The 12,958-nt window shown below is 45.5% G+C and overlaps 1 protein-coding gene across 1 annotated transcript in view; it reads left to right on the forward strand.

Annotated features, from left to right (window-relative positions):
- The window catches only part of dennd1a (DENN/MADD domain containing 1A), a 171,828-nt gene that overhangs the window by 66,835 nt on the left and 92,035 nt on the right, over nt 1–12,958 (forward strand). Inside the window, exon 5 of the mRNA XM_052525273.1 lies at nt 500–619. Coding sequence (XP_052381233.1) covers nt 500–619 — 120 coding nt within the window. The remainder of the gene's footprint in view (nt 1–499; nt 620–12,958) is intronic.

Here is a 12,958-nt window from a genome sequence, read left to right on the forward strand (position 1 = left end):
GAATACTTTCCGAATGCACTCTGTTGGTGCGTACGACGTCTCAAGGAAGACCAACAGTAATATTGCCACTTCTTTCTAGTTATTCAACCTCATTTTTAAGGAAGTATGCAAGGCACAGACATTCACTTCACCTAGCCGAGTTCTACTAGGAGCAAACCTAACCTACAATGCGGACGCCTTCAGCCAACAACCCTCCTAATTGGACTGTTGCCCCTAGGTACTCTACCTACGATGCTAATACTGATAATGATGATAACATTAGCAATAATAACGTCACCTTTATACAGAAAGCCCTTTAAAGGACACGACTTCGTGTAAAACGAGAAGCCATGTATGAAAATGCCTCTTTCTTTCTCTCCTCCTGCTCGAATTCCTTCTGTCTCTCTACCTCCCCTTCTTTCTAGGCCAGATTACTGTTGAAAAGGACTTTTGATGTAAAAACTGCTTTATGGATAAATTTGATTGATTGGTTGCTTCCCATTCTCTCTGTGTGATGCAGTCTGTCGGTGAGCCAAGTGGGCCAGAACTTCACCTTTGTTCTGACGGACATCGAGAGCAAGCAGCGCTTTGGCTTCTGCCGCCTCTCCTCGGGGGCCCACAGCTGCTACTGCATCCTCAGGTGAGACCCCTTTGTGTGTGTGTTTGAGAGAGAGAGTTTCCTATATCGGCGTACCACAAGGTACAGTGTCGGCACCATTGAACTTGGATTTTTACATTTGAATCATTTAGCAAACTCTCTTATCCAGCGACTTACAGGAGCAATTAATAGAACAGAGAATTGTGTGTTCTGGGGGGGTATGCATCATACTGCATTATACATGTTGTTTTTAAGTCAGTTGTGACTAGTGGATATTCTGCATCATCATATCAGAGAAAAAGCAAAGGGAGAGAGACAGCTAAGTGGCCTTGGCAAAAGTGGTGCTACAGGACAGGACAGGTTTGGACAGAACAGAACAGGTTATGTATGACAGGACAGAACAGGACAGATTAGGACAGGGCATGTTAGGATGGTCCATGTTAAGACAGAACAGGACAGAACATGTTAGAACAAGACGAATTAGGACAGGACAGGTTAGGACTGGTTAGGACAGAACAGGTAGGAATGGACAGAACAGGACAGGTTCGGACAGGACAGGACAAGCATTACAGAGGGTCCTATGGACTCTTAAATCTGAGTCGTGACTGTACCTTCACCAGTGGCTTTTCACATTCTCTGTGGGCAGAAGTCAGGCCGTGTTCTCTGTTCATACACACACACTCACTCACTCTCTATCTCAAACATTCTCTCAAACGCATACTGAATGCAAGATCACCCTACATTCTACCAAGTCATCCTTTGTTGACCACCAATGGGCTCCCGAGTGGCGCAGTGGTCTACGGCACTGCATCTTAGTGCTAGAGGTGTCACTACAGACACCCTGGTTAGAATCCAGGCTGTATCACAACCAGACGTGATTGGGAGTCCCATAGGGCAGCACACAATTGGCCCAGCGTTGGCCAGGGTAGGCCGTCATTGTAAATAAGAATTTGTTCTTAACTGACTTTCCTAGTTAAGTAAATAGCGCATGATTTGCGGACGGCCATTTGGCCTGTGTCTTGGTGGGGGGTGGTGAGTCTGGAGGGAAGTGATCCTGGGTCTTGGTGGTGGGTGGTGAGTCTGGAGGGAAGTGACCCTGGGTCTTGGTGGGGGGTGGTGAGTCTGGAGGGAAGTGACCCTGGGTCTTGGTGGGGGGTGGTGAGTCTAGAGGGAAGTGACCCTGGGTCTTGGTGGGGGTGGTGAGTCTGGAGGGAAGTGACCCTGGGTCTTGGTGGGGGTGGTGAGTCTGGAGGGAAGTGACCCTGGGTCTTGGTGGGGGGTGGTGAGTCTAGAGGGAAGTGATCCTGGGTCTTGGTGGTGGGTGGTGAGTCTGGAGGGAAGTGACCCTGGGTCTTGGTGGGGGGTGGTTAGCCTAGAGGGAAGTGACCCTGGGTCTTGGTGGTGGGTGGTGAGTCTGGAGGGAAGTGACCCTGGGTCTTGGTGGTGGGTGGTGAGTCTGGAGGGAAGTGACCCTGGGTCTTGGTGGTGGGTGGTGAGCCTAGAGGGAAGTGATCCTGGGTCTTGGTGGGGGGTGGTGAGTCTGGAGGGAAGTGACCCTGTGTCTTGGTGGGGGGTGGTGAGTCTGGAGGGAAGTGACCCTGGGTCTTTGTGGGGGGTGGTGAGTCTGGAGGGAAGTGACCCTGGGTCTTGGTGGTGAGTCTGGAGGGAAGTGACCCTGGGTCTTGGTGGTGAGTCTGGAGGGAAGTGACCCTGGGTCTTGGTGGGGGGTGGTGAGTCTGGAGGGAAGTGACCCTGGGTCTTGGTGGTGGGTGGTGAGTCTGGAGGGAAGTGACCCTGGGTCTTGGTGGGGGGTGGTGAGTCTGGAGGGAAGTGACCCTGGGTCTTGGTGGGGGTGGTGAGTCTGGAGGGAAGTGACCCTGGGTCTTGGTGGTGGGTGGTGAGTCTGGAGGGAAGTGACCCTGGGTCTTGGTGGGGGGTGGTGAGTCTGGAGGGAAGTGACCCTGGGTCTTGGTGGTGGGTGGTGAGTCTGGAGGGAAGTGACCCTGTGTCTTCGTGGGGGGTGGGGAGCCTAGAGGGAAGTGACCCTGGGTCTTGGTGGGGGGTGGTGAGTCTGGAGGGAAGTGACCCTGGGTCTTGGTGGTGGGTGAGTCAGTCTGGAGGGAAGTGACCCTGGGTTTTGAGTCTGGGGGTGACCCTGGGTGGTGGGGGCCTAGGGGAAGTGGTCTTGGTGGTGGGTGGAGTCTGGAGGGAAGTGACCCTGGGTCTTGGTGGTGGGTGGTGAGTCTGGAGGGAAGTGACCCTGGGTCTTGGTGGGGGGTGGGGAGCCTAGAGGGAAGTGACCCTGGGTCTTGGTGGTGGGTGGTGAGTCTGGAGGGAAGTGACCCTGGGTCTTGGTGGTGGGTGGTGAGTCTGGAGGGAAGTGACCCTGGGTCTTGGTGGTGGGTGGTGAGTCTGGAGGGAAGTGACCCTGGGTCTTGGTGGGGGGTGGTGAGCCTTGAGGGAAGAAACAACACTTCAAGACCTGAGGATGTGGCCTGATTGTTAGTGTGTTTGCACATACTCCTGTGTGTGCTAGTTTTATCGGTGTGTGTGTTTTAGTTATTATTATAATTTTTGGGGGGCTCATCCACCACTCCCCCTCTTCGGAGGACAAAAATAAACGTTGTTTTTACATCTTTTTCTTTTGTTGTTACATGTCCATTCTACACACATTTTACAGTAGTTATATAGCAACATAAAGTCATTTGATACATTTCATATACAGTCGTGGCCAAAAGTTTTGAGAATGACACAAATATTAATTTCCACAAAGTTTGCTGCTTCAGTGTCTTTAGATATTTTTGTCAGATGTTACTATGGAATACTGAAGTATAATTACAAGCATTTCATAAGTGTCAAAGGCTTTTATAGACGATTACATGAAGTTGATGCAATAGTCAATAGTTGACCCTTCTTTTTCAAGACCTCTGCAATCCGCCCTGGCATGCTGTCAATTAACTTCTGGGCCACATCCTGACTGATGGCAGCCCATTCTTGCATAATCAATGCTTGGGGTTTGTCAAGGTTTGTGGGTTTTTGTTTGTCCACCCACCTCTTGAGGTTTGACCACAAGTTCTCAATGGGATTAAGGTCTGGGGAGTTTCCTGGTCATGGACGCAAAATATTGATGTTTTGTTCCTCGAGCCACTTAGTTATCACTTTTGCCTTATGGCAAGGTGTTCCATCATGCTGGAAAAGGCATTGTTCGTCACCAAACTGTTCCTGGATGGTTGGGAGAAGTTGAGATGCACTCACCTTTCTGCTGCCATTCCTGAGCAAGCTCTGTACTGGTGGAACCCCGATCCCGCAGCTGAATCAACTTTAGGAGATGGTTCTTGGCGCTTGCTGGGCTTTCTTGGGCGCCTTGAAGCCTTCTTCACAACAATTGAACCACTCTCCTTGAAGGTCTTGATGATCCGATAAATGGTTGATTTAGGTGCAGTCTTACTGGCAGCAATATCCTTGCCTGTGAAGCCCTTTTTGTGCAAAGCAATGAAGACGGCACGTGATTCCTTCCAGGTAACCATGGTTGACAGAGGAAGAACAATAATTCCAATGCACCACCCTCCTTTTGAAGCTTCCAGTCTGTTATTCAAACTCAATCAGCATGACAGTGATCTCCAGCCTTGTCCTCGTCAACACTCATACCTGTGTTAACGAGAGAATCACTGACATGATGTCAACTGGTCCTTTGTGGAAGGGCTGAAATGCATTGGAAATGTTTTTTGGGGATTCAGTTCATTTGCATGGCAAAGAGGAACTTTGCAATTAATTGCAATTCATCTGATCACTAAAATCCCGGAGTATATGCAAATTGCCATCATACAAGCTGAGGCAGCAGACTTTGTGAAAATTAATTTTTGTGTCATTCTCAAAACTTATGGCCATGACTGTACATTACATCTAGATGGATAGTACTGATACATTATTTGGTCATAACTATTATGAGCTTTGTGTGTGTGTGACCTGAGAATAGGGCCTGATTTTGTGTGTGTATTTATGTGTATCTAGTTTTATCTGTGTGGGTGTGTTTATGCACACATGTCACTCTGATGGAGCAGCAGCTGTAGTATCTCCACCGGTTAGAGAGCCAAGCCACCACCGCTTTGGGTAAAGGCCGGAAAACGTTCCCGGATATCCCATCACTCGGGTGCTTTGAAATCCGACCACTCCAACCTTAATGTTTTGTCTCTGACTAGTAATTCCTTTGTGGTCCAGAGGCCACCCCTTCCCCTCTCTACTGATTTCTGTCTCTGTGTATGCTGGAAGAAGTACCTGGATCAGTAGGGGGTATATATGTGTTGTTCAAAAACTAGGGACTATTTTAAAATAATTACAGTAATGTGAGAATCCGTTGCTCTCTTTCAGTCTCAGAGCTATTTCTCTCTTTCTTTTTCACTTGATTGATATCTGCAGTTCTATTTTTATCTTTCTCTTTTCATCCCCCCTTCTTATCTCTTTCTCTCTCTCCTCCCTTCTCTCTGTCTCACCCCCCCTTCTTTCTCTCTGTCTCTCTCTCTCTGTCTGTTTCTCTCTGTTTCTCTCTCTCTCTTTCTCTCTCTCTGTCTCTCTCTCTCTGTTTTCTCTCTCTCTCTCTCTCTCTCTCTGTCTCTCTCTCTCTCTCTGTTTCTCTCTCTCTCTCTCTGTTTCTCTCTCTCTCTCTCTCTCTCTCTCTCTCTCTCTCTCTCTCTCTCTCTCTCTCTCTCTCTCTCTCCTCTCTCTCCTCTCTCTCTCTGTCTCTCTCTCTCTCTCTGTCTCTCTCTCTGTTTCTCTCTCTCTTCTCTCTCTCTCTGTTTCTCTCTCTCTGTTTCTCTCTCTGTTTCTCTCTCTGTTTCTCTCTCTCTCTTCTCTCTCTCTCTCTCTCTCTCTCTCTCTCTCTCTCTCTCTCTCTCTCTCTCTCTCTCTCTCTCTCTCTCTCTCTCTCTCTCTCTCTCTCTCTCTCTCTCTCTCTCTCTCTCTCTCTCTCTCTCTCTCTCTCTCTCTCTCTCTCTCTCTCTCTCTCTCTCTCTCTCTCTCTCTCTCTCTCTCTCTCTCTCTCTCTCTCTCTCTCTCTCCTGTCAATGTACACAGCTAATCTAACCAGTCTCAAACGCAGGATGTACATACAGTAGTCAGGCTAGAGGCATGTACACAGAACAAAAATACAAACGCAACATGCAACAATTTCAAAGATTTTACTGAGTTACAGTTCATATAAGAACATCACTCAATTGAAATAATTTCTTTAGGCCCTAATCTATGGATTTGACATGACTGGGAATACAGATATGCATCTGTTGGTCACAGATACCTTAAATAAATGGTAGGGGCATGGATCAGAAAACCAGCCAGTATCTCATCTGACCACCACTTGCCTCATGCTGTGCGACATATCTACTTCGCATAGAGTTGATCAGGCTGTTGATGGTGGCTTGTGGAATGTTGTCCCGCTCCTTTTTAATGAAGTTGCTGGATATTGTCGAGAACTGGAACACCCTGTCGTACACATCGATTCAGAACATCCCAAACATGCTCAATGGGTAACATGTCTGGTGAGTATGCAGGCCATTGAAGAAGTACATTTTCAGATTCCAGGAATTGTGTACAGATCCTTGCCACATAGGGCCGTGCATTATCATGCTGATACATGAGGTGATGGCGGCGGTAGAATGGCACGGCAATGGGCCTTAGGATTTTGTCACGGTATCTCTGTGCATTTAAATTGCCATCAATAAAATTAAATTGGGTTCATTGTCCATAACCCCACCGCCACAATGGGGCACTCTGTTCACAACTTTGACATCAGCAAACCGCTCGCCCACACGATGCCATACACGTGGTCTGTGGTTGTGATACCGGTTGGACGTACTGCCAAATTCTCTAAATGACGTTTGGTAGAGAAATTAACATTAAATTCTCTGACAACCGCTCTGGTGGACATTCCTGCGGTCAGCATGCCAATTGCACGCTCCCTTCAAAACTTGAGACATCTGTGACATTGTGTTCTGTGACAAAACTGCACATTTTGGTGGCCTTTTATTGCCCCAGCACAAGGTGCACCTGTGTAATGATCATGCTGTTTAATCAGCTTCTTGATATGACACACCTGTCAGGTGGATGGATTATCTTGGCAAAGTAGAAATGCTCACTTACACGGATTTAAACAAATTAGTGCACAACATTTTAGAGAAATAAGCATTTTGTGCATATGGAACATTTCTCTGATCTTTTATTTCAGCTCATGAATCATGGGATTAACACTTTAAATGCGTTTATATTTTTGGTCAGTGTATTTAGAGAGTATGGAAATGTAGGTTTCTGCTTTATGATGTATTTACATGACACTTCAACATTCTATGGCAGCCATGTTAGCTCCCCATTAACATGACATGAGGAATATTCTAACAATGCTATGTAACTGAATGTCTGGAATTAGAACAATATTCAACATTCTAAAATTCGGTCCAATATATGGCTCTGAGTCAGACTGTGCTATTTTTATACTTTAGAACCGGAATCCCCATCAGAAGCTAGCCAGCTAACTAGCTAGTAGTCAGTTAGCCACTGCTAGCGGTCTTCACTGTTAACTCGGACAACAACAAGCCTTCGCTCAGGCAATACCTGCCAGTCTGCACAGCGCCATATCAACCCAGAGCATATCAGACTGCTTTTTCTCTACCACACCTCTGGATTCCTACCGCAAGCTCTGAACCTTTACACCGGATTATTGCAGCTAGCTAGCTGTGGCTACTCCTGGCTAACGTCTCTGTCCCGAAGCAAGCACCAGTTAGGGTTGAGCTAGCCTCGAGCTAAGCCCATATCCCGGCTAGCCAAAGAGGTACCTCTTTTGCCAATTGGCCTGGACCCTTTACTGCCGACATGTAGCCCCGCCAATCCATCACGACTGGTCTGCCGACATAATCGTCCGGGGTGGTTTCAACAGGCTCTTCCGTTGCGACGTCGCCGGAGGCCCATCTGCTAGCCCCGGCCCGCTAGCTGTCTGAATCGCCGTGTCTCCAGCTCGCTTACCGCAGTAGCGACTACTGAATCGTCTCCCTGACTCATCTATTGCTACTCACTGGACCCTATGATCACTCGGCTACACATGCCTCTCCCTAATGTCAATATGCCTTGTCTATTGCTGTTTTGGTTAGTGATTATTGTCTTATTTCACTGTAGAGCCCCCAGCCCTGCTCAATATGCCTCAGCTAGCCCTTTTGTTCCACCCCCCACACATGCTGTGACCTCACCTGGCTTAACTGGTGCCTCCAGAGACAAAACCTCTCTCATCGTCACTCAATGCCTAGGTTTACCTCCACTGTACTCACATCCTACCATACCCTTATCTGTACATTATGCCTTGAATCTATTCTTCCACGCACAGAAATCTGCTCCTTTTACTCTCTGTTCCGAACGTACTAGACAACCAATTGTTATAGCCTTTAGCCGTACCCTTATCCTACTCCATCTCTGTTCCTCTGGTGATGTAAAGGTTAACCCAGGCCCTGCAGCCCCCAGCACCACTTCCATTCACCAGGTGCTCTCATTTGTTGACTTCTGTAACCATAAAAGCCTTGTTTTCATGCATGTTAACATCAGAAGCCTCCTCCCTAAGTTTGTTTTATTCACTGCTTTAGCACACTCCACCAACCTGGATGTCCTAGCCGTGTCTGAATCCTGGCTTAGGAAGGCCACTTCATCGACCTGGTCAAGACTTTCAACTCTGTCAATCACTATATTCTTATCGGCAAACTCAATAGCCTTGGTTTCTCAAATGACTGTCTCGCCTGATTCACCAACTACTTCTCAGAAAGAGTTCAGTTTGTCAAATCGGGGGGGCTGTTGTCCGGTCCTCTAAGGGTGCCACAGGGTTCAATTCTCGGGCCAGCTCTTTTCTCTGTATATATATCTACACAGACGACACCATTCTGTATACATCTGGCCCATCTTTGGACGCTGTCTTAACAAACATCCAAACGGGCTTCAATGCAATTAAACACTCCTTCCGTGGCCTCCAACTGCTTTTAAATTAGAGGTCAACCGATTAATCAGCATTATCAGCTGATTAATTGGAGCCGATTTCAAGTTTTCATAACAATCTGTAATCGGCACTTTTGGATTACATTGCACTCCACAAGGAGACTGCATGGCAGGCTGACCACCTGATATGCGAGTGCAGCAAGGAGCCATGGTAAGTTGCTAGCTAGCATTGAACTTATCTTATAAAAAACAATCAGTCTTAACATAATCACTAGTTAACTACACATGGTTGATGATATTACTAGGTTAACTAGCTTGTCCTGCGTTGCAAATAATCAATGCGGTTCCTGTTAATTTATCATCGAATCACAGCCTACTTCGTCAAACAGGTGATGATTTAACAAGCGCATTTGCCAAAAAATCACTGTCGTTGCACCAATGTACCTAACCATAAACATCTATGCCTTTATTAAAATCAATACACAAGTAGATTTTTTAAAACCTGCATATTTAGTTAAAATAAATTAATGTTAGCAGGCAATATTAACTAGGGGAATTGTGTCACTTCTCTTGCGTTCTGTGCAAGCACAGTCAGGGGTTTGGAGAGGTTTGGGCCTCCTGGCTCGTTGCGAACTGTGTGAAGACCATTTCTACCTATCAAAGACAGTAATTAATTTGCCAGAATTTTACATAATTATGACATAACATTGAAGGTTGTGCAATATAACAGCAATATTTAGACTTATGGATGCCACCCATTCGATAAAATACGGAACGGTTCCGTATTTCACTGAAAGAATAAATGTTTTGTTTTCAAAATGATTTGGATTTGACCATATTAATTTGTATTTTTTCATTTGACCTTTATTTAACTAGGCAAGTCTATTAAGAACAAATTCTTATTTCAATGACGGCCTAGGAACAGTGGGTTAACTGCCTTGTTCAGGGGCAGAACAGCAGATTTTACCTTGTCGGCTTGGGGATTCAATCTTGCAACCTTTCGGTTATTAGTCCAACGCTCTAACCACTAGGCTACCTGCCGACCAAAGGCTTGTGTTTCTGTGTGTTTATTATATTAGAATTAAGTCTATGATTTGATATTTGACAGAGCAGTCTGACTGAGCGGTGGTAGTCAGCAGCAGGCTTGTAAGCATTCATTCAAACAGCACTTTCCTGCGTTTGCCAGCAGCTCTTCGCAATGCTTGAAGAACAGCGCTGTTTAGGACTTCAAGCCTATCAACTCCCGAGATTAGGCTGGCAATAATACTGTAGTGCCTATAAGAAGTCAATGGTATATGAAATACAAATGGTATAGAGAGAAATAGTTCTATAATTCCTATAATAACTACAACCTAATACTTCTTAACTGGGAATATTGAAGACTCATGTTAAAAGGAACCACCAGCTTTCATATGTTCTCATGTTCTGAGCAAGGAACTTAAACGTTAGCTTTTTTACATGGCACATATTGCACTTTTACTTTCTTCTCCAACACTGTGTTTTGGCATTATTTAAACCAAATTGAACATGTTTGAATATTTATTTGAGACTAAATAGATGTTTAAAAAAATATATATTAAGTTAAAATTAAAGTGTTCATTCATTATTGTTGTAATTGTCATTATTACAAATATATATACAAATTGGCCGATTAATCGTTATTGGCCTTTTTTGGTCCTCCAATAATCGGTATCGGCATTGACAAATCATAATGCTAGTAAAACTAAATGCATGCTCTTCAACCGATTGCTGCCCACACCCTCCCGCCCAACTAGCATCACTACTCTGGACGGTTCTGACTTAGAATACGTGGACAACTACAAATACCTAGGTGTCTGGTTAGACTATGAACTCTCCTTTAAGACTCACATTAAGCATCTCCATTGCAAAATTAAATCTAGAATCGGCTTCCTATTTCGCAACAAAGCCTCCTTCGCTTATGCTGCCAAACATACCCTCGCAAGACTGACTATCCTCCTGATACTTTACTTCGGCGATGTCATTTACAAAATAGCCTCCAACACTACTCAGTAAACTGGATGCAGTCTATCACAGTGCCATCCGTTTTGTCACCATTGCCCCATACACAACCCATCACTGCGACCTGTATGTTCTCGTTGGCTGGCCTTCGCTACATATTCGTCGCCAAACCCACTGGCTCCAGGTCATCTACAAGTCTTTGCTAGGTAAAGCCCCGCCTTATCTCAGCTCACTGGTCACTATAGCAGCACCCACCTGTAGCACGCCCTCCAGCAGGTATATCTCACTGGTTATCCCCAAAGCCACCACTTTCTTTGGCCGCCTTTCCTTCCAGTTCTCTGCTGCCAATGACTGAAGCGAATTGCAAAAATCACTGAAGCTGGAGACTTATATCTCCCTCTCTAAATTTAAGCATGAGCTCTCAGAGCAGCTTACGGATCACTGTACCTGTACACAGCCCATCTGTAAATAGCACACCCAACTAAGATAATAGGCCATAGAGGAAAAATTATTTCAATTTAGCATTAATATTGGAGTGATAGATGTGCAGATGATGATGTACAAGTAGAGATACTGGGGTGCAAAACAGCAAGTAGATAAATAACAATATCCCCATATCTACTTGCTGTTTTGCACCCCAGTATCTCTACTTGTACATCATCATCTGCACATCTATCACTCCAATATTAATGCTAAATTGAAATAATTTTTCCTCTATGGCCTATTATCTTACCTCCCTACTCTTCTACATTTGCACACAATGTTCATAGATTTTTTCTATTTTTCTATTGTTTTATTGACTGTACGTTTGTTTGTGTAACTCTGTTGTTGTTTTTGTCGCACTGCTTTGCTTTATCTTGGCCAGGTCGCAGTTGTAAATGAGAACTTGTTCTCAACTGGTCTACCAGGTTAAATAAAGGTGAAATAAAAAATAAATAAATATCCTCTTCATGTTGATTCTTGGTGGCCCAGTCACACAATGTACTCTAGAAACAGCAATAATTGAAACCCATGCATTTGTTTGAGTTTTACGTCAGAGTCAGATGGATACTGCTTTGTAGCTTTCTAACCAGCACCCTAATCCAAAAATCTGAACCTTGTTTCTGGGCTTCATGGGGGTGAAACTTAGCAAAGCCATCTTTTTGTCCATACGCATGGACTGCTCGAGTTTTGCTAATAGGATTAGCCCAATATGGAATTTGCAGATCACCTATATGACCGGGTCCTCTTTCTATTTTCTATAATTGGAAGGTCACAGTAGTTATTTACCTGTTTGTTTGGCTAGCTCTGGTGAGTAGGCTAGCTCGCCTCACCTCAGGGAGGGCCCTATCACTTTTTCCTCTTGCTGTTTCTCTGGCTCTCTCTCTCTGTCCGTCTGTCCCACTCCCCAGAGAGAGTGTAAGGTCGTCCATTTTGTTTTAATTGAGCAGAAACATGTGAAGGGATCAGAAATATCTTGAAGGATTAGGGGGTTTGGGGGGAGAGTGCGAGAGAGGGATGAAAACGCTGAAGTCTGGGCCCACCCCCGCGGCTCACCCCCGCGGCTCACTTCATGGAGCAAAACAAGGGTGCTGCTGGGTATGAATGTAGTTAACGTGACCTCTGAACCCGCCGAACTGTTGACATGGAAAGCAGCCAGGGCCGCGTCCACAGAACGCCTTTTGTTCATTTCATTTACCCTCCCTCGTCCTCTCCTGTTTCTCCACTTTGAGGGAGGGATAGAGGGAGGGGGGTAGAGAGAGAGAGTTGGCAGCTCGGATGGGAGGAATGCGAACAGGGAGCCCCCTTTTCTTTTCCCAGGCTTTAGAAACAAGTGGTGGGCCCTCTCAGAACAGGAACAGCACGTCCTCTCTAGCAGGTCCGCTCAGGCTCAACTCAATCGACACTGACAGGTTCCTGGCCTGGCCAGGCCAATTGGCAGGGCATGGGGGAGGGGGGCAACATGGGGCTGGCTGGCCGCATTTAGTGTTGTTGTTTGGGGGAAGGGGGGCAGTGAGGTGACTACAGGATAACAGGGGTAGTGGAGGGCGCACCTGTGAGGCAACAAGGTTGATTTGATTGTGGATGTGACAGGCATGTTCATTCATTCATTTATAGATGCATTCTCTAGGTTCTTTGTTTACATTTTATTTGGTTTGATTGTTAGTCTGATTGATTATATTATTATGTGTTTATTGACCGCACAGTGTTAAATTTGAGCAAAGATTTGAGGTAAACAATTATTATCTAAACTTTGAGCATTGAATGTTAACATTAGTTCCTTGACTCCAGTGTCACTGGTTCATAAACAGAACTAGTTTGGACACTGCTATATTTTCATTAATTTCGTGCTCAATATGTAGACTAGTTCTTCTGTGTACTAGTTGTCAAACGATGCTCTAAATCGACTAGGGCTGACCACATTTATTTGACTGGTCGATAGATTTTTTTTGTCGAGCAGTG

This window comes from Oncorhynchus keta, chromosome 9, assembly GCF_023373465.1.
Source record: "Oncorhynchus keta strain PuntledgeMale-10-30-2019 chromosome 9, Oket_V2, whole genome shotgun sequence".
Classification (NCBI taxonomy): Eukaryota; Metazoa; Chordata; class Actinopteri; order Salmoniformes; family Salmonidae; genus Oncorhynchus; species Oncorhynchus keta.